Raw genomic sequence first — 27,773 nt, forward strand, 5'->3', positions numbered from 1 at the left:
ACTATACATGAATTGAGACCTTCCATATGCAGAATAACTCTACTGTAAAACATGGTATGCATAAAATCTTTTGATCTTTGGGTCTTTAAAATCACTAAGAGACCTCTGGAGAGTTCACTCAGATCTTCGTGGCTTTAAAAAACTTTGACGCCTTGGATTTTTATGTATCATCCTTAGTGTTTAAAACCACAAAGATCCTCATGGTAGGTCTCTAACTATTACTTTGTGTCTGTAAAAGTACTGCTTACTACAGTAGAGTGGTTAAACGACAAATTTTGATGAAATTGTTCACTATTGTGATGTGATAAAAGCACCAAATTTTATTAAATTATGTACAAGTTGAGTAAGGTATACTAAATCATTTGAGATATGGTGCGACATCCAAATCACTGCAGAAAGCCATACAAGTGTATTCAAATCTTTGTTTTTGTTTAAATAGCATGAATGTAATTTCAAATTTAGTGCAATCTGAAAATGTAATCAACTGTACTTAGTCACTTCTAAAGGTGCCAATATTTCAGTGTAAAAAGTAGAGACACAATCCGATAGAAACAGTATCTATGGTTTTGTATACCTTAATTCTCCATGCTTCTTAACATTGCAAGCTAATGAATGACCTGGATGGACACCTCAGTTTCTGGATGTGTTGTTTATGGACACCTTCCTTGATCAGCTCCTGGCCAGATCTAACTCGACATAGACTACAAACGTTTTACAAAGCATTCCACACCCAAATTCCTTTAATTATCTTCCAATGACCAGAGAAACCAGGCAATATCATTTCATGCCTCCAACAACACCTACACAATTTTTACATCATACCAAAAAAAGCTTTTTTTCCAGAACAGTATGCAAGAATAGAACTCGTTACCACGATTCCTAATCGAACTAGATGGCTTTGATTCATTTTCTATTTCAAATTACTGTACCAATGTGAATGTATGATTTTTTCTTCCTGAGCATACCAGCATTGACAAATGTAGATGTAAAGTGTCAGTATGTTCACTTTTATGGCTTCTTCAATACATTTCTATTGGTTTTACTTTTCAGGTTCTTTGAGCATAAAATTATGATGGTTACTTTTAATGGCACCATGTCTAATATCATATTAGCATGAATCAAGCAAATATGTGATCAGATTTGCGAAAAGGGGTCTTCCACACTTACCAACTTTGATGGTTAATGACTTATGAGTGGAAAATGCTACTGACTTGACATTTGGCTAGTAGTGAGTACCAACATAGCTTTATGGATGGAGAAAATTTCAGGTTTGTACATTAGCTGAACACTAAGTTATGAGCTGATCTCCTGAGTTCATACAAATGGATGTGTGTGGAACACCCCTTTCACAAATCCAGTCACACTGTATCAAGTTTGGAGCTTATATCAAAAAGTGAACAATTTTTTTTTTTGCTTAGCCGCTCTACTATTATGGACACCAACTAATAGTGTCCTGATTATCAAGGCTTCCTGCTTTTCCAGGTCCGTCTATGTACTATGGGATACTTTGGGATCATTACTGAGTGTCCAGATTGCACAGGTGTTGCTGTAACAGGTTAACGGATTCCACTGTACCAGGTACTAATGACTATTGGTCATTAAATCTCCATCTGCTGCAAATGCTTTAAGGTGTGATATTATTACATGGTTACTTGTGTACAAAGTGACCTGCTAATTAGTAAGGGTAAGTGAAATTAAATTAACGCATTCTTTGCTATCCAAACTTTGTCATGGACAAATTTAGACAAGTCTTATAACTTGGTATTATTATAGTCATGAAGGAAATGATGATTTCAAACTGTTTAGGTGAAGGGGAGCAGTGTAATAAGCAGCACACACAATAGTGTAAATGTGGTCTAATTTTATTTGGTGATTTTAATTGGGAGACTATGCATTGGTTTTGTAACCATGGCATGGAGGGATATTGGCAGAATTTTATTTCAGGGAATTTTGTAGTTTAAATTTCACACCAATGAAACCACATATCTGGTAATTCATTATATCCTTTAATTATACATTAGATAATCACACATAATAGCTGTATTGGCCTGTCAGATCAGTATTGCTCCATATCATAGCAGATTTTTCAGGTCCAGAGCTTATAAAGATCAGAATGGATGGATGGATCAGTGAGATTATATCAACCAATCGAACTAACATAAGTTGGACACTGACTTTGCCCTTCTTCATCACATTCCACAAGTAGATAGCTTCATCTTTAGGAGCTCAGGACAACCCTTGCGAACATGGTTGGTGATGAGATCATTAAATGCTTCCTACGTGAATATATTTATCATGATACTTCATCTATTTATAAGGAGTATCTCTGTCATATAGTTTGGTCCCATAAGTTGTGAACATAAATTAACATACATGGGCATCTGGACAATTAGTGCCCAATACCTCAGGTTCACAGTACACAAATAAGGCAAGCAAGATGGTTCTATCATTCCATCACACAAACTGGCTCACACCAGGTACTTCAGGGATGTGCCCAGGTTTAGAATAGTGGTGGCTACAAGAGACAGGGATGAGTCCAGAAATCTTGTGTGAGGCCTTAACTCGTGTATGGCAGAGGTGAATTTGTAGTGGTTGTTGAGTGGTAGTGATGGCTATTTCATTTGAGAGGTCATCGGTACCGACCACTGTGGGCTCATCCCTGCTTCATGGTTTGTAACAATGTTTAGTTTAGTACACGGGCCGTGTGCATAAACAGTCCAGGTGCACCTAATATCTTGCAAAAATGGTCCAACTAGATCACATGTGACAACAAAATGGTTGTGATGTTATACATAGGATAGTTGATTACTTCACCCAACAGTATCACAGTTAACATCCCACCCATGGTACACCGCACATGTTTCCACTCAAATAGATATCCAGGCCATTTGTTAGTCTATGAATGGAGCCATACTAGTATATAGTGCTGTGGTAAGCTTTCTGATCGGCCAGGCAAAGTACAGATAACTTGTTTCTGATTGTCCACTTAATACCTCAGCTTCGATACAGGGTGGGTTAGGAATTTAGGAGTATGCAATAATGAAAAAGACTATATCTCAATAACGTTCAATAATGAAACCAATTATCACAATAATAATGAGTCTTTACAGGTGCAAAAAAATTGTTTACGAGCAAGCAAGTAATTATTCTCAAAATGGTTCAAACAGCACTGCCACAACTGGTTGGAGAAATGTCTCACAAGTGTACCCTCAAACTGCCCTTGTTAACAGTATACAAAGGTTTCTATTATCTCAATAATTAGATAATCAATCACAGCTGTAAGTCATACAGGTGTATAAGTGATTATTGCACAGCACTAATCTAGGTAACCAAAATTGCAACAACATGCAACAGCAGGCTATTTGTCACTACAAAGATTTGAAAGACATTCTAATCACAATTGCTTACAGACCCTAAGGAGTGGTCCGACTAAACATTGCTATGGCTTCAGATTTCATGATGTTTTATATTTATGGGGAAACTGAGGGCAGAAGCGTTGAGTGTTCTATTACAAATACAAAGTGGAATAACTAGACATGGAACAAGTCTTTTACCTAGTAACTTACTTTTCAATAGCAATACTTTACCTTTCAGATTCCTTTACATTAGCATTTATAGAACATATACATTTTTTGCCCTATAAAAAGGTGGATGCACTTTTCACGGCATGTATTAAAGTGCCACACCCTTGTGCGCACAGAGTCTATACTGTTATCGCTTTTCTGAAAACATTTCATAGATGTAAATGATGGTTTGTCTATCGTAACATCGAGCTTGCGCAAATTACGTAATATATTTTAAGGTGGTGGATGTAAAGTGAGGTAGGCTGCAAAAACTAGGGCATACCCAACAGCACTACCAGTGAATACAGAATGAGCATTAATAGCCATGCACTGTAGCATAATTAACAACTGAAGCTGACAATTGGCTGTTTCTTCTGCTTGGCCTCTGTACTGACTTGGAAAAAGAACTACGGCAGCTTTGTAAGCAGCCCAGTTATTTGGCCACAGTGGAAGTATTAGTGGACTGTAGCCTTACTATGGAGCTAGCTACCAGTATAATGTAATACATTCCTACCATAGATATTCGAGTGTATTCTAATATCTATGTTCCTACTTACCATTTATAGTACTCTAGTTTCTTTGTTCAGTAGTTACCCCACTGAAACTTGGTATAATCATTGGAAGACATTTGATCACTTACACTGATTTTCAAAACAAACCGCTGTACAAACATCCTGCAAGTCTGAAACGTAAAAGCGCTTTAATAAGAGTTGTAATGTACGTGTTATGTCACCTCGTGATTCACCCGCAAAATACTGTGGTTACATATAGATCTACTAGTCACGTGAGTGACATGGGATTGGGTGAACTTAGTCAATCCCTTATAATTGTAAGCGCCGATTGCTCGGAAAAGGCGCTTATAATTATAATCGATAAGCGCCGTGCCGAGAGGTCTGGCGACACGAGACTAGCTACAATTAACTCGGTACCGCATGCACACCAACTGAGATTGACATGAGTGAATTTCTTGGAGGAACAGTATTAGAGTCTTGTTGGAAAATGGAGGGAAAAGGTTTCGAGAGTTAAACCAAAGTACGTATGTGTGTTCATGTACAATACACAGATCATTGTCTCTATCATTTGTGTCCCTTACCTAATGGGTTGTTGGGCAAGTTGTATTGCACTTTTGTCCTTTACTGGACTATAACCGTGTATATTGGATTGAGAACACCATCTTCAGTCAGCCAGGTCATGTAAACAGAACAAGGTAGAGTATCAGCAACTGTTAGCAGAATTGGATTGCCTGAACATTTGCAACTACGTAATATGAAACTCTGTTTTGGACCACTGTCATCGTTTCTGTGTAAAGAACTTGTACACCAGTGTCAAAAACAGTACTAAGGAAAATTCTGGATGATGCTTCATGGCAGTGTATTACAGCTTCCCAAAGAATATTTATGGTTCGAAATTGCTGCAGGCGATTCCCAACTGGCTTTCTTTGTAGTTTAGTGTACAGCACATATACCTAATTTTTTTTTTTTCACCCTCTTAACACTCCCTTGCCCACATAGGTGTTAATTCACTAACCCTGTTTGGTGGTCCATGTGACCAAGGACTTATTTGTGTACTTTTTCTCATTGATCAATGATGATGGTTCATCTCTTGTGATGCTGTGTGGGTCACCCTCATCTGTGCAGTACTTTAGGTTTGAACATATTCATTCTAAGTTTTGTTCATTGATTCTGGCTACACAAAGTATAAAGTCTTATTTTTAGGCAATACATTGCATGTATGTAATTATATTGTGTGTTATGTATAGGACACTGCTTTTTCTACATTCAGTCTTTCCTTTAAAAAAAATCACTGCACTTAAGACCCAAGATTTCCCCGAGACTACAGTTCTTAGGTGCAAGAGATGCTTGGCTTGCTTGTTCTGCTCATGATGGAGTGTGTGATTTATGTCTCTGTCAAAGCGAAAATGATAACTATCATTATCCTGGAAGATGTTGGGGAGAAGAGCTGGTGAAGGCATCAACTTTGCTCCAATCAAGTCCGGCCAGCATATTCAGATTCATTATCCTCGTGAACACAAAACATGGACTGGATGTCCAGAGCACAAACATACCGTAACAAAATACCTGCCCAGGAACAACTTCTGTAACAAAAAATTTACAAATAATAAATGCTGGAGTGAAATATATATCATTTATGCAAGAGGGGAAACAAATGGTATGGCAATCAACAATGGTGATGTGATGACGACTGTACGTGTCTATTCAAGGAGAGAACAAACAGGATGATGCAAATATCAACTTTTGTCCTGGTACTGCTCCACCAACCTTTCTAAGCTATGCTATATATTTGCTCTGAGAATACATTCCATGTCTATCAGTATACTGACTGAAGACCGTACATTATAAATGTTTTCCAATAGTATTAGTAATGTACAAGGTATTGAGTATTTGACCAACACTCAATGCTCAAAACAGTCTTGAACTCCTAGTTTATTTTCATAGTCTATCATTGTACCACTTCAGTGGCTACTATTGAAGGTGACAATATGGTATTACCAGTTTAAGTTATTCCTAGACAAAATGGACTAATTTTCAGCAAACACATGACCATGATGGTCATAAATCTGAGATGCCCCTATAGCCCAAAATATTTCTAAGGACCTGTTCTAATACTGTATCATCTTTCATGCCTTTATCATCAAAAGCACAAAATAACCAAAAATTCTGCTGCACTACCACACAGACTATGAAAACGTAGCTCTCTACCTCTGCACTTAGCAAGCAGCACACCGTTATACAGCTGTAACATGGTAATGTTCACACAGTGGTACAGCAAACTGAGAACATTCACTCCTAATAAAGAAAGTTTCAAGATACAACAAACACAAAGTAATATTACAATAATTTCTATGCAGCAGCTAATGCTCTACAATAATATGTTAAGTGCATACAAGTGTGTGTGTGATATGCAATGTGTATTGAATTAAACTAAAATATACGAAATAAAATTTAAATAGTTCAACAAAGCAAATTGTAGAGAGGAAGTTGGAAATAAGAGACATCAGTAATGTGTAGTATCCGAACTTCAACTCTGTAAGAAATAATATAGTACATAATTTAGGATAAATAAAGAGTTAAAATTAATATAAAGTAAAGTAGGAGTGTGATATGCAATGTGTATTGAATTAAACTAAAATATACGAAATAAAATTTAAATAATTCAACAAAGCAAATTGTAGAGAGGAAGTTGGAAATAAGAGAGATCAGTAATGTGTAGTGTCTGAACTTCAACTCTGTAAGAAATAATATAGTACATAATTTAGGATAAATAAAGAGTTAAAATTAATATAAAGTAAAGTAGGACACTAGGACCTCCATTATCCGAACACCTGTGTGCCAGTTCAATCATAAAAGAAAAGTGAATTTGTTCCAAAAAATGAAGCCTATTCAGAATTCTGTTCAACTACTCTAATAGAACATACACTTACTCTAATAAAACGTTCACCTAACAATGAAATACTGTAATAGAGTAGTCCATTATACTGTTGGGATAATTGAGATTCTAATATTGGAGATCCTACTGTATCAAGCAAGCATAATGTATATAGTCAAGCAACTATAAAACAGAAGAAACACTCTATATACAGCCTTTCCATTCACTATTCTATTTTAACATGGCTATAACGTCTGTTCAATGTATAAAACAGTAAATGCCAGTATAGTTTTAATTCCTTTATAACAAGTGAATAACTGTTGTGCTATGCAGCCATACCTTAGTGGTTCAATAAATGGCCCAAAAACTGGTAACTTTAGTGTAGTTCAAATAAGAAAAAATTATACAATGATTCATACACAATTATTCTAATAGAACACACTGCAGCTGTATTGCAGATCTGTTCGTGGTTGTTGATTCACAGTTTTCAAGTCGTGAGTTAAGCAAGCCAATAAAAAACTGCTTAAACATATTCTTTAACTAAAATCTTAGTCTCATTATGAATAAAACATGCTTCTAGTATACTTGCATACATGAGTGTGCACACGCGTTTCTTTCTCATCACACTTTATCAGCTTACATTAACTACAGTCAGTGCCTCAGAGGCAAAGTACTGCACATCCACATCACTGTCTTGTGTCATTGTCTGAAGGACCGGCACAAACTTCTCCTTGATAACAGTGCTATAGCAGTACAATAACACAAACTATTAAGCTATAAACATATCACAATCAGTAACCCATCGGCATGCCCTGATTCAGCTACCATAGGACCAAACTTCTGACCTTATTAAACAAGTGCCTATGTTATAGTTGTAGCATGGGCATGAGGACTTTGCCTGATATGTATACCTGAGTACCTGAGGGCTGCAGGTCCGAGGGCAAAGGGCATACATAACAGGCGAAGCCCGAATGCCCTGTGTTACAGCTAATGTGTAATACTTTATCAGACTGATAGCCTGTACAGGGCAATCAATCACCCAAGCCAATATGAGTACAGCCACTGGATTTATTATATATGCATACCTAAAATTTTCAATTATGGGTCAGCGGCTAGTATGTTCTGGTTATGATGAACGGACATATCCTAGAGATATCACAGAGAATGTCGATTACGTGAGTTTAATGGTTTAATCAGTGCTATTGAATCGTTTATGGATAAAGTACGGAATTCACTAAAGCCCTAGATAGGCAAACTTGCTTGTAGAGTGGATACTTCATGCAGAGTGGTAGCTTCATGATGGGGGCGTGTTCATATCAATTGGTGAATAAGCTATAGCACTATTACCATTTTTCAATTTGTAGGACAGCAAGGATAACAAAACGCTCTCTGTCTGAGTGGTTTTCATGGTGAAATCCAAGTTGTGCATCCTAATTACGTGAGTATTAATCGATCCCCACAATCGATTTTGGCTTCAACATCTATATAATCACTACCCAGTTGTAGCCTGGGCTACATTTCGTATGTAGCCGAGCTAGTATGTAGCACAGCTAGCTGGGCTACATACAAAATGTAGCCCAGGCAGCTCCTTTGATCTGAGGTGTGAAAGTGTTACATATAGTGATGTACAATACACCTGAATTTGTATCTGTACCTATATTATAACTCAGTAGTTGTTATATGATACAAATTACACATTTTAACATAAAGTGCCTAAGTGCATAGGCAACTAATAAATTTTCATTTTTCAGTACCAGCTTATAAACAAGCTTTAGGAAACTGGTAAAGCTAGATCTGTGACTGCAAAATCAAGATATTGACACTAGACAATGGTATTGTACTACAACTATAACACTGCACTGTTGAAATGCAGTCATTGCCAATACATAAAACAGGAGTCATTAATATTATATTCCACTATACTTGTTGTGGACTTACGTGTCATCTACTCTGTTGTACAGTTTCACAATGGTCTTGGCAACATTGAATCTGACATTGGCGACCTTATCGTTGGCCATTTCCATCACAACTGGCACCATTGACTGGACTATCACATTGGCAGCACAAGCCTCAGCTAACACCTGCAAAAAAAATGACATACAAAAAAGTAAGACTTTATTAAACAGCACACATTTTAAATGTGGCTACAAACACATGTATTAAAATAAAAGTATGTTCATTTCAGCATGGTGTGCATTAAAAGGAAAAGCAGTTGAAAAGTATGGCCTCAAGACACACACACTGTAGACCAACTATTCCTCTTTGCTTACTGAAAATATCACTGAATAATACTGCAGGATAGTCTACTTCCACAAAAAAATAATAAGAAGACAACTCCTTAGGACAATGGACTCAAATAACAGTCATAGTGTTAATGCTCTATCTTTAACCACATATTACATGTATAGACAACATGCATGTATACCTACATGCACACATGCTTACTCTAAATAGTTGTATGTACACACACACAACACACACACACACAACACACACACACACACACATGCATGTACGCGCATTGACACAACACATGAACACACAACATACACGTACATCACATGAACACAACATGTCCCACACATAGAAGGTCACTACACTCACGTTGACAGCAAAGAGAGTGGTCATTCTATGGAGGTAGTTCCCATCATTTGACATCGACAACACCTTTGGCAAGATGGCGGTCTGGGCCCACTGGGAGCCAAACTTCTCAACTAGCCTCTGAAGGTTAAGTGTTGCAGCATGTCGAATAGCATAGACTAAACAACAAACAGAAAAACATACATACATTAACCACACACACATGTGTAGATCAACCAATTACATGTAAGTCGTGTAAAATCAATTATATGTTTCTGGTTCTGACCAGGTGACCAGGCTTGCTTTTTTGCAAATTTTTGATGTGGTACACTACATTTGATATAGCAGTACATGGACAAAAACAAAGTTAATGTATAAAGTTAGTGCATCTTTATAAGAAAAGATAATAATCAACTTTTCGTGGCCTAACTAAGCTATCTTACAACACAAAGACATGCTATTTTGATACAAACACTACTCACCATTATCAACTAGCCAGTTCATACACAATGAGTTCAACTTCTCTTCAAACAGCTCTACACCCTATACAAGTATCCAGTAGAGTTTAAAAATGTGTGTAAAGTGGACAACACACTAAACACACACACACACACACACACAAACACAACACACTCACCAGTTGTTCAGCCAACAATGGCATATACTCGATGATGGCCAGCCTTACACGCCACTTGGTATCTTCAGCTAACTCCACAATAGCTGGTAGCAGGGACTGAGACAACTGACCAATCCCTATCACTGCAACACACATACACACCAGTGTTAACAATATTGTAACGTACAGCCATACTTAGGATAGTGCCAAAAACCTTTAAATGAACACAGCAAAAGAAAGCAATATTCACAAATAATTTCAATTTAGTAAGTGGAAGGCAAAAGGTGTACACTCTGTGAACATGCAGTTTTATTTGATGCCACAACATGATAAGTGAACGATAGATTATTGCATGTATTGCTACAAACTTATAAAATTTGTTAGTTAACTTTACAACCTTACGTAGTTGTATTTCAGACATGAAGCTAGCATACAACCAATCTGCTTACTTCCTATTGTTGACATGGTTTAAAATTTATGGACAATTTCTGTTTTATTCTTACTGTACATGATAAACTACATACGAAACCATTGAAGCAATGCTGCTAATTGACACCTCCGCTAAAAGAAATGGGACACAAGTAGAACAATGGTAAGTCTGTGATTCACGCATTGCACATACCCAAAAAGAACCTGCCAAGCTGAAGCAACGTTTGACTATGACAATAAAGCTACACTTGAAGGGGTCAGCGGAAAAATGGGTAACCCACATTTTGAGATTTGCCATTTTGTAAAAACAAAATTGCTTAGTTAGGCATGTTAATAATAACTCCACAAAACTTAGCAACAGGACTTAAAAGTTCAAGATTTAAATTTGCATTAGTCTGTGGCAGAGGAGGGTGGACATGCGCACGTGAGCGCATACATTTGTATTAAAACTATAACCAAGCCTTCAGCAAAATTTAAATAAGCACCATTCGAAAGTGTGCTTCGCGTTTAATATATTTAGCCGGTCTGCCCCACTCTTCCCCGCTATTCCCGGCACATAAATTGCTCTTGAATTTATAGAGGATCACGTGTCCAGTAAGTTTGTCAGTGGAATCGATGCGTTGCACTCTAGAGACACCTTTTATATCGTGTCCACCCTCCTCTGAGTCTGTGGCAATTCAGGTGTCTGAAGATTCTATTTAATGCCTACTCCATGCCCATTTTATTTTTCAAATGTGGGTTATCCCCTTTTTCCACTGACTCCTTCACTTATATAGTTTGTCAATAAAAAATTCTACTACATTTATTTTAAAAAAAATAATTCTTCAAGAAGTAAGGACTCTTGGTCATACTGAAGGCACTTATGGATTTATACTTTCCAAAGCCTTGTGTAGGCATTGAGGTATTGTGAGGCATTGAGGTATTGTGAGGCTGGTTTCTGATCATATTTTCTTTACCTTCATGATTCCTACAACCGTAATTTGCTTCATTTTCATGCAAAAAAATTTTATGATAAAAAATTTTTGTGCAAAAATATTTTCGTATGATCTGTGAATGACTGCTCTATTACAGATGAGGTCAGCAAGCGCCATTAAATTTATTTGTGCATTTTTTTTGTTTTTTCTAGGACAAAATAAAACATGTGGACGATGTAAAGTGTGCATAGTATCATCGCATTGTTTAACAAATTGATACCTTAGATTGTTACGAGCGGAAAAGTGTTTATAGATTTCACCTAGAAAATCAAGTATTTTTGCAAAACAGAATACACCACTGGTAATGCTTACACAAAGCGCAATCCAAATATCTAACAACCCCCTGTCACCCCCACCGTTCGCTAGTTTTGCATTGAGACTATTGATGCCCACATGAAATTCCAGACAAACTATGCAATTAACGAAATAATTTTAAGTAGCACTTATAAAGCGCTGACGACCTCCTCTGGCTCTACTAGAGTATTTCCATCTTTTGTACACTTTTTGTGTAAAAAATTGTCATAATTTTTACATCTTACAATTATTCTACAACAATAAAAAGTGAATTACAATATACAGTACATATAACAAGTATCATGGGATATAGCTAACTTATTTATGAAATTGAAAAATGTAACAAACAAAAACTAAAACCCACAAGTCATCACTACAAGTGTTCATATAAAAGATCTAACACAGGTACAACTGTCATAAGCGAGTTGAATGATATTAAAGTTTTATTTTTTGGAGGGCTCTTCAACTATGGGAGCCTCAACTAACAACTGATAAAATTCACAAATTCACGACATGCATCAGCACATTTATATAACAGATCACTCTGGATGAGATTGTTTTAGTGCAATCCAGATTGATTGCTGAACAGCATTTATACTAAGAAGGCTGGGTGGCTCCAATCAGCAAAAAAACTTAGCCCACAATCATAGTTTTCATTGAAGTAGAGAATGCTGATGGAGTTAATGTATTTCTGCCCTCTAGTGTTGTCAGGCATGATATAAAGTCTTAAGTGTTAATGACAACCTCTCAATTCTGTGGAGTTGATTGACTATTCATTTAAATGGGACCTGCTTGTTTTTGAGTCCTTATATTGTCATGAGGTTGTCCTTCCATATTATCACCTAAATATTTTGCTGTTACATTTCATCATGACAGTCACCATTATAGCTGTAGTTTTCTGTAGTTTTAAAGCCAAATCAAACACTGGGTAGATGGAGCAAGCTAGACCCATATCCCGGCAGGTCCATTTCAGAGTGGCTCAACACGATTTGGTTAGATACGGTACACATAATTATACACCAACTTGGAAATCGTTCTGATTCAATATAGTTCAAACTAGATGGCTAGGCTGTATGTACCAAAAAATACTGAGTCCCAGGAAATCATCCACTACTGGTAGTGATGGATGATGCCAGGATTTTTAGAATGATACTGACACCACATACTATGGTACTTTTCAATGATATTACAATGCAGACCATGTGATATCATATTGAAATATCAAATTCTGAGAAATATTGTGTAGCAGGCTTTTCAAAAGAAAAAAATTGAGCTTTTCGCGAATTGGCTCAAAAAAAACTTTCTCCTTCGAAAATTTGCATGATCAAAATTGTATGGTTTAAGAATTGTAAATGTATAAAAGATCCAGCCCTCGAAATTTTTGATGATGGCAATCCGTGAAACATTCCCCCCTAAAAACTGCTATACAGTAGCATATCAATATCTTTCGAGTCAAATGATATTGATAAATTATCCATATATTATCCAAAACTAACTACTACAAGTACAAAGAAAAGTAGGATTCTAGTAATAACATAATTGCGACAGGTGAACCTGCACATACTGCAAAGGAAAGAACAGAACTAGACATAACATAAAACATATCTCACATCTGAGCATGCACCCCAACTATTAATTACTGAAAGCAAAGTGGCCATTCCACTAAGTTGTTTTCAGCTGTTTCACTTGTTACACAGCACAACAAAACACAACACAGCACAACAAAACACAACAAAACACAACACAGCACAACACAACACAGATACTGGTATATACTACTATGATGATAATTATGATATACCTTTGTTGACTGACTCCAGACTTGAAATGATGTTCAGCCTCACTTCAGGGCACTACAGTAAACACATGATAACAACAAGTCCTCAGGGTATACACTTTATTTTTGTGATGATAATTGTTGAGAAAAATTTCACAATTTTATTCCAAATCCAAGTAGCTAATTATTTAGTATGTAGATGATTATAATTAGGTACTGGTATTTAGCTTTGAAGTTGGGATCAAACATTTGCAAAACATTATACACCTCAAATATAACCTGTGCTATACATTTAACAATACAGTAATTATCCCATTGTGAGATAAGTAGTAGATAACAAATGTGCTGTGTACATTACTTCAAAGCCAGCCAGGCCTTAACTTTATATTGTGCAGACTGTGGCCTTCCCTGGCAGACCCAGTATTATTTAAGCCCAATGTTAAAACAGAAAGGCAACAATTTTTTTTACTGTTTACATTACAGAAACATACTCACCTCATCTTTCAGTTGAGTAAGAAACAATGGCAGCAGGTGTTCGATTGTGCTGGAGGGAGAAGGAAACAAGTCAACAAGTATATATGTGACCCACTGAGCAAAAATCGGTCATTCTCGCACATTCCTTGGATTACGTTTTATTGCTTCTCTGTTATCTATACTAACAAAGGAGACAACCAAAGTTTCAGCCTTTTTGTGATGAATAGATATTGCTAGACAGTTGGAGCAGGAATAAATTCAATTTGTACAGCAATAATACTGCAAATATTTTACAGGCGCTTGCTTAATCAATTATAAGTCATGACTGAAACAAGCTACAAAGGACTCAGTCTGCTCACCATGAACTGGCAAATTAACTGTTTTACCTACACATCTTTGAGGAGAAGGCCATTCCAACAATGAAATGATGACGGTAAACTTTATTTCTACCACATCATAAATAAGCACCCATAACTCACATTTCATATGCTGCAGACTACACTGTATGAACAAGAAATGAAGATTTTCTTACTCTAGCTCCATGAACAGGCACATCTGATGGTGTATAGGTTTTATTGATTTGTGCTTTGTTTCAGTAAATACCAAAGCAATAAAACGTGCGTAAATTCTTTATGTAACAAGTGTAATTTTACCCAGTATAATTTATATATTAATAGAATTTTGCAAAAACAGCCAGTTTTCACTCAGCAGGTCACATATTGTAGAGCTGTGTGATAATGGTAAAACCTATTTATCTCAATAAATGACAACTATTATATCTTGATAATTAATATTATCTCAATAATGGTGTGACATCATAGAACTGTTATGTAAACACAGTTTTACTATTATTAAGTCAAGCAGTGCTTGTTAACTCAGAAATTTTATCCATACCATTTTCCATGTTGTTGATTTACAATAGATTACAAAGATTTACTATCATCTTGATAAGCAAATTCATTACCTTATTTACGATACGTGATTTAGATATCTAGATAATCTTTTTAACTAATATCTCCCAGCTCTAATATATTGTCGTAAACAATCACAACAAACTACACAAACTAACTTCTCCTTCCCAACAATAGGGGATAGTCCCATGATCACAGAGGCAAGAGCAGACTTGACGTGTTGATTGGCATCAGTGGCCAGTGACTGGATACACGGCATGAGGTGATTCAAGATGGCCTCTGTACGATAATCTTCCTGCATGTTCTCACAGAATTCTGTAGTACATCAGATACAAATACAGTGTACCATAACACAACATCTAGCAGAAATCTCAACATTCTGTGTTATATCTTCCACAACACATACTGCATATACTAGTTAAAGCACTATCGCAAGTGCAATATGGAGAAAAAAAATTGCACAAGCGTGTGGATGAGAGATGCTTTAACTGGTTAAAACTGTTTTCTGGTCGTCTTTGTTCAGAGCGTTCATTTTGTAGACTCGAACCATGTTGGTTTTCAGCCATCAGACAATCACTAAGTGTCTATATACATGTAGTACAAGTTCAGCCATAATAAAGCAAACAGATAGCATCGTATTGGCTACTTCCGACAATTTAAAATGTTACACATATGATCAGCAGTGCCGTATTTCTGTACACAGCTTTATTTTCCTTTCTGTGCTGTATGGAAATAATAGGCACCCTCATTCCACCCACGCAAGTGCTTTAATGGCAGATACAATACTGTGTGGAAAATACAGTACACTTAGACACTCCCATGCAAAGTACAATAAAAACATTTCCTGTACTTCACTGCTTAATGAAAGTGACAAAACTGACCTTTTAATCTGTTAGAAGCAGCTGCTCTAACTTCTGCCTCTGGGTCCTTCAGAAGTGTAGCAAACGCCACCACCAAATCTGACTTGGTAACCTCTGGACCGACTGCTTTTTGCAACTGCACAAAAGAAATTTATACATAACCCTCTATGAACAATATCTCCGCACATTACATTAATGAAACAGACACCTGAACATAGACCTATGCATATATAACACAAGACACACAGACAAACAGACTTACGTCTGTGAATTTATCAGCTACCATATACCGTACCCTCCATGATTTGTCCTGTACATTAAAACATATCGTACATGATATCCAATATCTACCAATACAAGTGTACACTCAGGTATAGTACACACAGTCACACCACACACACACACACACACACACATACTGTCATACATGCATGCACGCACGCACGCATGCAAGCATGCACGCACACATGCACACACACACAATGCACACACACACAACACACACATACACTAGATGCTGATCGAAGAGTTGGTACTATCAAAGTCTCAATTTCCTCCTTCTGCAGCAGTGTGGCGATGGCTGCACAAGCCTCCACAGCAAGTAGCCGCACAGAGTCTTGCTCATCAGCAGCAAGATTATGGAACAACGGGATGAGGTCCTGCTTCACACTAGCTGGTTCTACCACTTTTGCAAATTCTCCTAGCTTCCCAGCAGCTGCTCGACGTACCATGGGAGTGTCATCAGCACCTAGTTTCTTGAATTGTCTATAGGATGGACAAACAAACTTGTAATAAAAAGGCAACCACTATATTGCACATGATACAATACAATATGGAGTCTCTCACACAGAGCTTGCTGTGGAATACACAAGCTGCGCAACCAGCACTCTATAATTACACAATACACCTTTTTTTTCAACAGGCGTGAAATCTACAATATATGTTTGCATAAATGTCTGACCACAATGCAATGTGCCCAGTCACAATGTCCCATCAGGACTGAGCTGGCATCTCTGTTGATTCTATAATAACAGTCACTGAGTTGCTAAGAGACAGTAAAGAACGACCCAAGGAAGTGACCACAAGTGTACCATTGTCAACCCTCTAGTGCACCACGTAACAGCTGCCGCAGCAACACATATGTCCTGTCAATTTAGGCAACTGACACTCTGCAGGTAGCAGCAACAAGACCACCTCATTACAGTGGCCATGATAAAGGTTCCAAACATAGATAAGGTGAACTACAAAGCCTCATTGTAACAAGGCCACCTGCCATACAGTATGTATTTTGGTCTCAAAGTTGGCCCACTGTACAAGAAAATATAGTGTGCTGGTGAAGATTTAGTAAGTCTCATTACTTGGGGTCACCTCTAGGACCAAATTATGATCTCTGTAATGTGGTGCACAAATATAGTATAATCACAAAACAATCATCGTATGCATGATTAGTGAATGTAGTATGCACACACACACACGCACGCACACCCACACTAACAACAACCATTACACTTACGTTCGTAGTTCAGTTTTAGTAGTGCTAATAGAATTGGGATAAGCCGCTACAAATAGTCCACAAGCTGATGTCCGAGATGTGAACCATTCGCCTACATAAATATAAAAACCAATGAATATGTACATGTGCTTCTATTCAGGCAACAGATGTCACCTACAGTAATTAACTGTGCGACAAAATTTACAATGATCAAGTTCATATTACAAAATGTTTTAACCCACCTGAGGCTAGTCGGTTGATCATGGGTACAAAGTGTTTTTCAACATCTGGACCAGGTAATGATTCAGCAACTGATCGAATTGACTCCACAGCCTTGTCCCTAACAACTGTCTCTTCTACTGTTGCTAAGTTCTCTAGTGGAGGCTAAACCAAACATGCACATTAAAAATGGTACAACACAAATTATTGTGGTGGGCATTAAATGGAGTACTCACTCAAACAGACTTTGAAGGCAAATTACAAGTAGGACCATGTCTATAGTAACACAAAATTCAGTTTTCTCAATATATAAAAAATGTACACAAATACTTTATAGGAAAGTATAGCAGATAGCCTAAAGTACAGCATTACTGCTCCATTGTAGCTTATCTTGAGGCTTGAGTAATCACACTATACATGTTGATCTCACAGATTTTAATAATTTTAAGCCCAAGGTATTTTATTTCTTAGACTAACAACACTTCCACAACAAAATACTGAGCTGTTTTGCAGTACACCCAACAAATAAAATTAAAAACTTGTGCATACAACCTGTAATAATGTACTAGAGGTGCACCGATATGACCTTTAACTGATGCTCCAATAAACCATATTATCAAGCCAATAAACAAAACCAATAATATTATGATATGATAGCATAGACCTTTCCTCTGTAAAATTCAGTTAAAAAGTGACAGTGTGGGGCTTTAATCAACAGTTGACATTACATAAACAGGAGTTGCTAGATGCTAGAGCACGAGTGCCCATAAATGTATACAGTGAAACCTCACTTAGTGGCCACTTCATTAATAAGGCCAACTTGTTATAGTGGCCAGGTCCAGAAAGTCCAGATGTATCTTCCATACTATTCCATCGTTAATAGGGCCACCTCATTAATAAGGCCAGTGGCCACATACTGCAGGACCAAACTGGTAAAACTAACACAATATTCACTTAATAAAGGGGCCAGCTGAACATACAGTCAACGTATCACTGCAAAAGTTGCTGCTCCTGAGTACCTGCCAAAAGCTATGCCAATAGTTATAGCAATGTACTTCGTGATTTTAATAATCCTATCTGTGCATAATGAGGTTTTCATAAATAAGGCCACTTCATTAATAGGGCCACTTATTGTGGATCCCAAGGTGGCCTTATTAATGAGGTTTCGCTGTATCTGTATCTGCTGCTTGTTTACGATCCAATACCAATATGCTGAAACAAGGCTGACACAACTGATCCAATTATCATCACAAATTCACTAGGAGCTTGTCAAAGATATATCAGACAATCTGATCAAGACACAATATACACTGTAGTATGTCATGCAAAGCAAAGCTGGTGTGTGGAGGTGTGCATATACTGTCTGAGACTCAGACCACAACAGTCACCACAAATTAGTATATTGTATAGTACAATTATTAGTCTTGTATCTAGCAACTAATTGTATAGAAATGTCTCTACACTTAATAAAATACCTAGTGGTACACAATGTGGGAACCACTTCAAAAGGAGGGTCTCTGGAATTTAAGAAATGTAAACACAAAAAGTACAAAGGGTAAAAAGCCAGTTACCCTGACAACCACTTGAGACAATGGTCCACAGTCCCATTTGTTCCACAACACACACATTAAGACCACACTGCCCAAAACACCAAGGGAAAGATTACTTGTATTCTTGTATCGTACAGGGTTGTATATGCAAAACATCAAAGAACTAGTGAACTTACCAGTAAAGTGTGAGCACAGTTTGGGCCACCTACGAATGCTACAAAATCCTTTTCTCCCAGCTGTGCATATGTAATAGAAGACATATAACAATAGAACATATACACCATTAATTTGTACAGTCTAAAGTACACACAACATTAAGTTATACTATTGAACAGATTCACACTTGTGACAGCCAAGCCCAAGAACTGTTGTGGCACTATCCCCTGACTGCATAAGATATGATAAAATTGACATAACTGTTATCCAAATACTATCATACCTTTGCCTAACCCTTCAATATGCTATTTATAGTACAACAGTAATTCAAACAGCAGAATGATTGGACAGTGGCCATTAACAGTACATGCACTTATAGATGTCACTAACAATAAAATGAAGTCAATAGCTTCACCTGTAGCAGTAAACAAAAAAATTGTACAGGACATCCCAACTATTACTAGTAACAGCTATACACACAGACAGATAGACCCATGTACACTACACTACACACATTTTGCATACTTACACATAAATGCGTACATTAGTGACATCACACACATACAAACTATACCAAACACAACAAAAGGCTAATACCAAAAGCCAAAACCAAAGCCTTTACCTGCTCAGCTAATGCCCATAACACTTCATCATCATCATCTAATGTGTCTATAGTGAGAAACAAGACATACTGATATGTGTGTACAGAACAACCACATGCTATAAACTGAAACATAACATGTAGACATGCTATACCCACACAACCGCAGTACTTCTACAGTACATGTAACCTGGCTTGGGACCACATACAGTGGCTTTGTGTGTGCACGTGTATGCATGTGTGCGTGTGTGTGTGTGTGTGTGTGTGTGTGTGTGTGTGTGTGTGTGTGTGTGTGTGTGTGTGTGTGTGTGTGTGTGTGTGTGTGTGTGTGTGTGTGTGTGTGTGTGTGTGTGTGTGTGTGTGTGTGTGTACGTGTACAGTACATCCCACTATACATGATAGTACACAGACCAGATTCATCATGATCCTCCCACCTCACACACAACATTATGAAATACCACCAATCCCATATATAGGAACACACATACACAGCATAAACCGACATATTGCCAAGCTATGCATGTCTTGTGCAGCATATACTACCTACCAACACTAACTATATACACAGACACCATTAGTAGGTCTTTCAGCAGCCAAAACAGTGGTAGCATTCACAAGTTGTACATAATTTACCAAACCCAATTATATTTCACAGATACAACAACAGTGATTATGCATGTCATGTTACTGTGCTACAAACAATGTACGGGAGTGTATTAAACAAACGAATTCCTTAGCACGATTTGTCGTTCTAATTAATGCCCATACGACAAAAACTACTCACCTGTTAAAAAAGGCAATAGTTCTGTACGGGTACGCTCGTCCCCAAGTGCTAATGCTATCGTAGATAATTTCCTTATTGAGTTTAAGCGAAGCTGTCAGTGCGAAAAACATGAAGTTAGATATTTCCGTTTACAAACAGGCGCGCTCACTTGAACATCTTCGTTTCTCAGTTCATCTATAAGTACTGCTATCGGGTACAACTGATCACCATCCTTTGCCATTTCCGATATCTCTGAAACAGTTACTTCTTTTATGCGTGATTGATGAAGCCTACCCCTTTATGGAATCTCAATGTTTTTTAAAATCTTATTTGTATTTCAGTATATTTCCTAATTTGACAATATATTTCCAATTACTATTCTGTGACCGGCAGACCCACATGCTCCGGGAAGCTCGACTTTGCTTGGAGTTATTTGATGATGATCTTGTTCTTATGAGCTGGTCCGAACTTCCGAAGTCGTGTTCAATGGAATAGCAGATACTATAAAGATGGAAGGAGACTGGAGGAGCAACTCTCACATGGGACGTGTACAAAAGCACCGTAGACTTGCAGAAACGTGCACCTTGTGAATAGCTGTGGCTATACTGGCATTAAATGAGGGCTAGTAAGGTTGTCTATCACGCTGACAAAGTATACATGCTAGATGTGAGTGTTACTAAATTATTCTTACATTATTATGCACCTATCAATGTTTTGCCCCATTACCATGAACACGGGCAGAAGTGGGGGCTAGGCGGGGATTAGTGGGGGAATCAACCTCAAACTGTGCCCCAGGTGGTGGGGTATTTGATGCTACGAGGGCACATAGCCGGGTGTTTCGTGGCCTTACTGGGGATTCAACATCAAAAGTAGCCCCGGGGATAAGAATTTTTAAGTGTTCAAATCCCCACCTCTGCTCGTGTTCATAGTAGTGGGGCAAAACATTGATACGCGCATTACTCAATGATAATGGTGTCAGTACATCACTGAAGTGTATCTGCAGTGTTGCCCTCAAACTGTTAAAAGCCTGGCGTCTACATGCAATGCAAGATCATTAGGCCTAACTAAACTTGAGCCCTGATTCTGCCCGCATGCTTTTAAAAAAGTAGCACACGATTCTCATTATTACTGTGCTTATGTTGTTTGTTTTAAATGATGAGGTCATATTGTTTTTAGAAAAATGGCTGCTTCCAGAATAGTTTTTGCAATATAATGGAATGTTTTGCTCTTGGTTTTCAGCCACTGCCCACCTGCATCATTAAAATTTTGAAATGGGAACCAAGGAATTAACTTGGTGCAATGCAATCATGCCATAAATATTGACCATTAAGTCAAAGCATCAATTGAAATCATCAGGGCTAGAGGTCTAGCTATACAATTATACATGCATCATGATCACTTATAATATTTCATGAAATCTTTTGTAGCAGATAGTTGTGTAGGTTGAGGTCCAACAGAGGCACAGTTATTGCTAATTGATGATGCATAGGGACAGCATGTTCGTATGGATGTATGTCATGTTACAGAGATTCACATACCATATGCATACAAATGTTCGAGGTATATAATAGATTCAGAATTTTCACAGTTTGATTTTTATGGATGTGATTCCCTGTTATATTGTGTAGAGCTGAGGATGGAGATCATGCAACCAGCCAAACTACTGTTATCATTACATTTCTTGAAAAATTAAAATTGTACGTTTGGTGAAAACATAATACATCATCAATGCAGATCATCGCCTCCACAACATCCAAAATAGTACTGAAACTCCATTCCCACAGTGAATTGGATAGGTGATGCAATACACCAATACCAGTCTCACAGTATAATGGGTGCAACACAAGTAGTTTGTATCTCCTGAATTAGCAACATATAAGAATAATTACAACTAGTTGCACCTGTATAAAAATGCACTTGTTTCTATACACGCCTACTATGTTACCACCCTTACTCAAGAATTAACACTCACTTATATTCCTTTTTCCCGTCAGCCATCAGATTGTGGAACAGCCTTAGCCAGCAAACCATTAACTCTCCAACTCTAGATCACTTCAAAAGAACACTTATAATAACATGACTGTATGTACAAACTGTTTTGTAATATGTCACACCCCCCTTCCCCACAACTCACCCACTTGTAATGTTGTGCCACACACTCTTTTTGAGGTTCTGCACATTATAATATATAATAATATAATAATTGTCTATTACTTTGTAAATAGTGTAGGAGTATGATAGTATCTGTGTGTGACACTCATGATATACAATGATTTGTTGTCACCAAGATTATATAACCAATTATTGATTGGTGCATGTGAGTGCACTTGATATTATTGATCAAGGGAGTAATCGCATCATTATGTACTATAGAGGACATGAATTTGAATTCTCTTCAGTATCTCAATCTTTACTTATTGAGTACTGAAGGGGTAGTCCCTTCTCCCGGTTTTGGGGGTTAGTCTTCAGCCTATCTAGCCTTCCTTTCTCTATGCCTAGCTATGTAAACAAGTTCGTTTATAACTTCATTAAACATTGAGATGATGAAATATTGGTACTGGAAAACTCAAATTTAGGCGCTGAGACATAGCAACGGAGGTGGGACATCTGAAACATAAAATTAACAGTAAGTGGCCTTCGGTGTATTTGAACTCTTTATAGTATGTTCACGTTGAGCTGAATCCTGAAAAACGGCTAAAAATTAAAAGTGGATTTTTTCTCAACAGAGTTAACATTTCAGCCAACCAGATGATTATTGGTAACAGCAAAGGTGTCGACAACAGACATGTACGGTTTGGCTCCATTACAAGTTCGGGAAAGGGCTGTATTGGACACTGTACTTATATGGCTTCCCCATAGGAAATGTATTGTGAAAATTTAGATTGACCATAAATATTATGTCTAACATTTGAACAACAAGATTTTGAAATATTTTTAGCGGGTCAAGCAGTACTACAAATGAGCCAAATTTCAAGATTGTGTGTAATTGCATCCATGAGATATTAAATGTTTTTGAGGGTTCAGCTCAACGTGAACATACTATAGTCTATTGACACTTTGATTAGCCCCATACCAAATTTGGGTGACCAGTCTGGAATTTTCAGTATTAGTCCTCACCCATATATGCAATATTTAAATAAGCTAAAGTACATGCTGAATGCCACATACATGGTGTAACTACACACCACTGAGGAAACTGAGGTAGTGACCCCAATAAAAGGAAACTTAGAATAATATAATATACTCTTATAGAAACTCAGAAATTCTAATAGAGCAGTCATACTACCCCTTGAATCTAATAGCATTCATAATCAGGTGTAACTTCCTTGCATTCCCACCAAATTTTTGTGACTATAATATACATTCATTATAGCATTATACCTGATTATTATTATTTAGATAATTAGTGCCAACTAGATTGCATTCACTGATCGATTTGTTTTTAAACACCAGTATATATAGTCAGAGAAAAATTAGTATGTGACTAAACTTTAAATCCTGCACAAATTACAGCTAGGAAATAATTTTCTTGACAGGAAATTACTAATATAGATGTATAGCTGACTATGGCTTTCTGTGCCAGCCATATGCATGGGTGACTTTTAACTGGGCCTCATCTGATCCATGCAAGGTCGACAATCCCTATACCATGTCAGATTAATGTCATTAATCAAGCATCAATTAGTATATATCAGTATGTTGTAGGGTCAATATGCACTCAGAGTCTCTGATGAAAAATTAAGCAATTATATAAACTAATCAGATGAACTGTAAATGCATCATGTGATCAAAGGCAAAGGGCATGGAATAACTGCACATTTGATATGATTAGTGGAAAACACTGACAATGTACACCTGATTAATAGCATTAATAACTATCCAAGTCAATTTAACAAATTAGTATACGTATTTAGACACTGCAACTACACTTATGTTACAAGAAACTATATCTTGCTAGTACACATCATCCATGCAATATACATGTTGACATGAAAATGTAGTGCCACAAGTTGTAGCTAACTATAAACATACACACTATAGCTACATATCAAACTGGTTGAAAGTAGCAGATAGCTACGTATTATTGCTCTATCTAATACAGACAAGGATCAAAGTCATGGTAACTGTAATAACGATGCATGTGAAGCACCCAAAATGGTCATGGGTGTATGTGGTTAATTAATTAGTATTTTGAATTTATGATTTTTAATACCCATCTGATTTCTAATACACACTTGAAAGAGTAGAGGTGGACTGGATCAAAATCTTGGTTTCTCTGATTTCTGTAAATAGAATTATGATAGATGTACATATAATTGTCATTGCACTTACGGATTTTATTGAAATACAAAGAACATGTAACACATGTATGATATGCATCTAAAAGTAGCATATCTGCAATGGAAAGAGATAAGTCATTATAGCAATTGCAACTATTTCCAAAACCATAAATTATAATTATTTTCTGTCTTTGTCAAAATTTTAAACCATAGCAATAATTAGCTATAATATTGGATCAGTTTTATATTGCCTTACTCTATATATTAATCTAGAACAAAAAATCATCTGGAAGGGCCGCATACCAATCAGTAAAGCAGCATGGGACATGGGTAGACAGAGTTTCTAGGGAACGGCATGTATAGGACTCTGGCCAATAAGCAGACACCAATGAGGTAATGTATATACACAGCTGCATGGTGTGAAAATGACATAATCTATGACTACAGTTGACATCATGCATCACAACAAGACAATAATACTGAAGTTAAAAGGTGGAACACTTAAGTACTACAAAAGCATCTCTTGAAATCTCACCGTGTGTCTTATTAAAGGTTTGTTATTAAAACATTCTTCTTAATCACTGCTATTCACAATAGTGTGTTGGGAGAGCTAGAAAAGTTGATGGCTTGGCTTACTCTGTTCTTCATTGTTATCCTTTCTACAGTCTGTAAGGTAACACCACTTCACTGTTCTGATCAACAACTACCAGCTAGTGGTGATGATGGCCTCCAACAAGTCACTACCCTACAATACTGCCTGGTTGATAACTGTACCATCATGATGATTGATACTGGAGAGAAACTGGACATTGTCTACACTACTGATAATATCATTGTTACTACCCCAACAGATGGCCACATCTCAATGGTGATTGCTAAACTAGAGAAGGAGTTGCCTTGTGAGATGACCACTGATAACCAGCAAGTCCCAATCATTGTAATTTTGATGGCACCGACCTTGATGATTCTAGTAAGTGGGTATACAGCTGCCATACACATAATGCTTAAAAAGCTACGAAATAAAATTTTTGGCAAGCTATTGATGTTTTACAGTCTAGTAGTGGTCTGTTTGTGCCTTGTTTTAGTGGCTTTATTGGTTGCACACTACAGTCTAGCACCAAATTCACAGGTTGCATGTCATGGCATCACTGTTATTTACCTGTTGGCTTATCTGTGCGAGGCACTTTTTGCTACCTGCCTACTCCATCATGTTGCCTACCTTATGTATCGGAGCTATAAGCTAAAACCAGAAATGTCCAAGAAAACATCAAAGCATTTCTACATGCGATACATTGCTTATGTGCTTGGCACCACATTGTTATCTGGCTTCTTAATAATATTATACGATGTGGTAACTGGCAATGGTAGAAACACAATTCTACTAAGTGGTCATTGTGCTATACCCACTTTCCAAACCTATGATCCATTAGTATTCATATCAGCTGCTTCATTCACCAACAAGATAGTTCAGGTAGTGATCTTCATCACTTATCTCTACTACAAGTACAAAGTGACCAAGCTCATGATCATTCATGGTACTGGGGTCTCTGGAAAGCTAAACAGGAAGCTACACAAGATCACCATAGCTGTGGGAGCTACCATCGGTTTGTCTCATTTTGGTTATCTGCTGCAACTCATGGTTGGTGTGAATATTCAGCCACTGCTCAATGGCATGTTTCTCATTCAACAATGCGTAATCATGGCTTGTTTTCTGGGAACATGCACCAAGAAGGTACAACAACTGTACAGAGAATATTATTTAAAAAACTAACTGGCTAATAACAGCTAACTTTTACATGTTCATATGTACAACAGTAGATTGTATTCCAGTACTGTTACTGATAGTAGCGTATTGTTATAATATATGTAGTATAGTGTATAGTCTGTATATATACGCACATTGCCAAAAAGTGTACGATACATTCACAATAGTCAAAATTAAATAAGGTTGCATTGTAAATCAATGTTGAATAAATTGTGCTACTATTTTTACAAATTAGTATAAACAATGTGTACATGATACGTTGCTAATGGCAAACAGAAATACGACTGATATTATTATATATCACATGCCTACTTGGTACATCTAATGCTGAGGTGCTGGTATTTTTATCAGCTTAGTCATAGACCTATAGGTGTACAACCTGAACAAACAGTACTAGCAAATAAAAAACTATACTATTAAAGCTTTACAGTGACTAGCACTGAAGGTCTGACAGCAACTTGTGCTGTAGCCTTTGGATTACCTAACCTAATAAACAAAATTGGAGACTTTTACAAGTTAACTATATTTAGAGGTGAAACAGAAAATGGGCCAAAGAAGGAAAGAATCCCTCCAACCTCAGGATTCAAACTGCAGGCCACCCAATGTCTAAAGTCAAGCGCCACACTTAGTCTCCTCCAGAAGGGATGGATTATCCTCCTTGAAACCATAAGTATTATTATCATTAGAGCTTTACAGTGACCAACACTGAAGGTCTGACAGCAACACCTTCATAATACTCACTAGCTATGCAGTGTAGCTACTAGCTTAGCTAATCATAGGCAGCAACTATTATATTAACCTTATGATCAAAGGTACTTCTGTGGCAGATATTTTTGTGTAAAAATATGTGGTCTTCATAGATGCCTTTTGGGTTTTTCAGCTCAATACATATAGATAAGTTCATGAGGGTGAGTATCATGCACTATAAACTACAGGTGTGTTAAACATAAAAGTGTTGTTTTTTTTATAGTGTGCATGAAAACTTTACCATAATTATGTGAAGTCTATGCCATGAAAAAGAAAGTTATTATGAAGGTATTAAAAATGTCATAAAACTCATGTGGAAGGATGCATAGATTATG

The 27,773-nt window shown here is 37.0% G+C and overlaps 3 protein-coding genes and 2 long non-coding RNA genes across 11 annotated transcripts; 2 read left to right on the forward strand and 3 right to left on the reverse strand.

Moving 5' to 3' along the window:
* Positions 1-1,973: 1,973 nt before the first annotated feature.
* Positions 1,974-4,296, reverse strand: LOC136268957 (uncharacterized). Its single transcript, XR_010707159.1, has 2 exons — positions 4,121-4,296; positions 1,974-2,276 (listed from the first exon to the last, which is right to left on the reverse strand). It is a non-coding gene; the product is annotated as an uncharacterized lncRNA (long non-coding RNA).
* Positions 4,297-4,423: 127 nt separating this feature from the next.
* LOC136269051 (uncharacterized) lies at positions 4,424-6,531 on the forward strand. The gene is made up of 2 exons (XR_010707208.1): positions 4,424-4,595; positions 5,323-6,531. It is a non-coding gene; the product is annotated as an uncharacterized lncRNA (long non-coding RNA).
* LOC136268990 (serine/threonine-protein phosphatase 2A 65 kDa regulatory subunit A alpha isoform-like) lies at positions 6,346-19,401 on the reverse strand. 4 transcript variants are annotated; one of them, XM_066064466.1, is made up of 15 exons: positions 19,303-19,401; positions 17,600-17,741; positions 17,379-17,469; positions 16,375-16,630; positions 16,128-16,175; positions 15,887-16,001; positions 15,164-15,320; positions 14,116-14,164; positions 13,645-13,696; positions 10,168-10,289; positions 10,013-10,073; positions 9,555-9,709; positions 8,889-9,031; positions 7,591-7,693; positions 6,346-6,608 (listed from the first exon to the last, which is right to left on the reverse strand). In XM_066064466.1, the coding sequence occupies exons 1-15, from the start codon at positions 19,399-19,401 to the stop codon at positions 6,603-6,605; spliced, it is 1,599 nt and encodes a 532-aa protein (XP_065920538.1). In that variant the 3' UTR covers positions 6,346-6,602. The 4 variants fall into 4 exon arrangements, with proteins under 4 accessions (XP_065920538.1, XP_065920544.1, XP_065920532.1 ...); XM_066064472.1 differs by having other exon boundaries at positions 6,567-6,810; XM_066064460.1 differs by lacking the exon at positions 6,346-6,608 and having other exon boundaries at positions 7,582-7,693.
* A 409-nt stretch (positions 19,402-19,810) lies between these two features.
* LOC136269040 (serine/threonine-protein phosphatase 2A 65 kDa regulatory subunit A alpha isoform-like) lies at positions 19,811-20,925 on the reverse strand. Its single transcript, XM_066064505.1, has 3 exons — positions 20,816-20,925; positions 20,668-20,758; positions 19,811-19,951 (listed from the first exon to the last, which is right to left on the reverse strand). Exons 1-3 carry the CDS (start codon positions 20,885-20,887, stop codon positions 19,851-19,853), a joined length of 264 nt encoding a protein of 87 aa, XP_065920577.1. The 5' UTR covers positions 20,888-20,925; the 3' UTR covers positions 19,811-19,850.
* An 88-nt stretch (positions 20,926-21,013) lies between these two features.
* On the forward strand, positions 21,014-26,930 carry LOC136269018 (uncharacterized). 4 transcript variants are annotated; one of them, XM_066064489.1, is made up of 4 exons: positions 21,014-21,312; positions 25,200-25,319; positions 25,374-25,478; positions 25,524-26,930. In XM_066064489.1, the coding sequence occupies exon 4, from the start codon at positions 25,549-25,551 to the stop codon at positions 26,695-26,697; it is 1,149 nt and encodes a 382-aa protein (XP_065920561.1). In that variant the 5' UTR covers positions 21,014-21,312; positions 25,200-25,319; positions 25,374-25,478; positions 25,524-25,548; the 3' UTR covers positions 26,698-26,930. The 4 variants fall into 4 exon arrangements, 1 of the variants encoding a protein (XP_065920561.1); XR_010707195.1 differs by lacking the exons at positions 25,200-25,319; positions 25,374-25,478; positions 25,524-26,930 and adding an exon at positions 22,074-22,937; XR_010707199.1 differs by lacking the exons at positions 25,200-25,319; positions 25,374-25,478; positions 25,524-26,930 and adding an exon at positions 22,275-22,937.
* Positions 26,931-27,773: the final 843 nt, after the last annotated feature.

Source organism: Dysidea avara, chromosome 1 (genome assembly GCF_963678975.1).
Source record: "Dysidea avara chromosome 1, odDysAvar1.4, whole genome shotgun sequence".
Classification (NCBI taxonomy): domain Eukaryota; kingdom Metazoa; phylum Porifera; class Demospongiae; order Dictyoceratida; family Dysideidae; genus Dysidea; species Dysidea avara.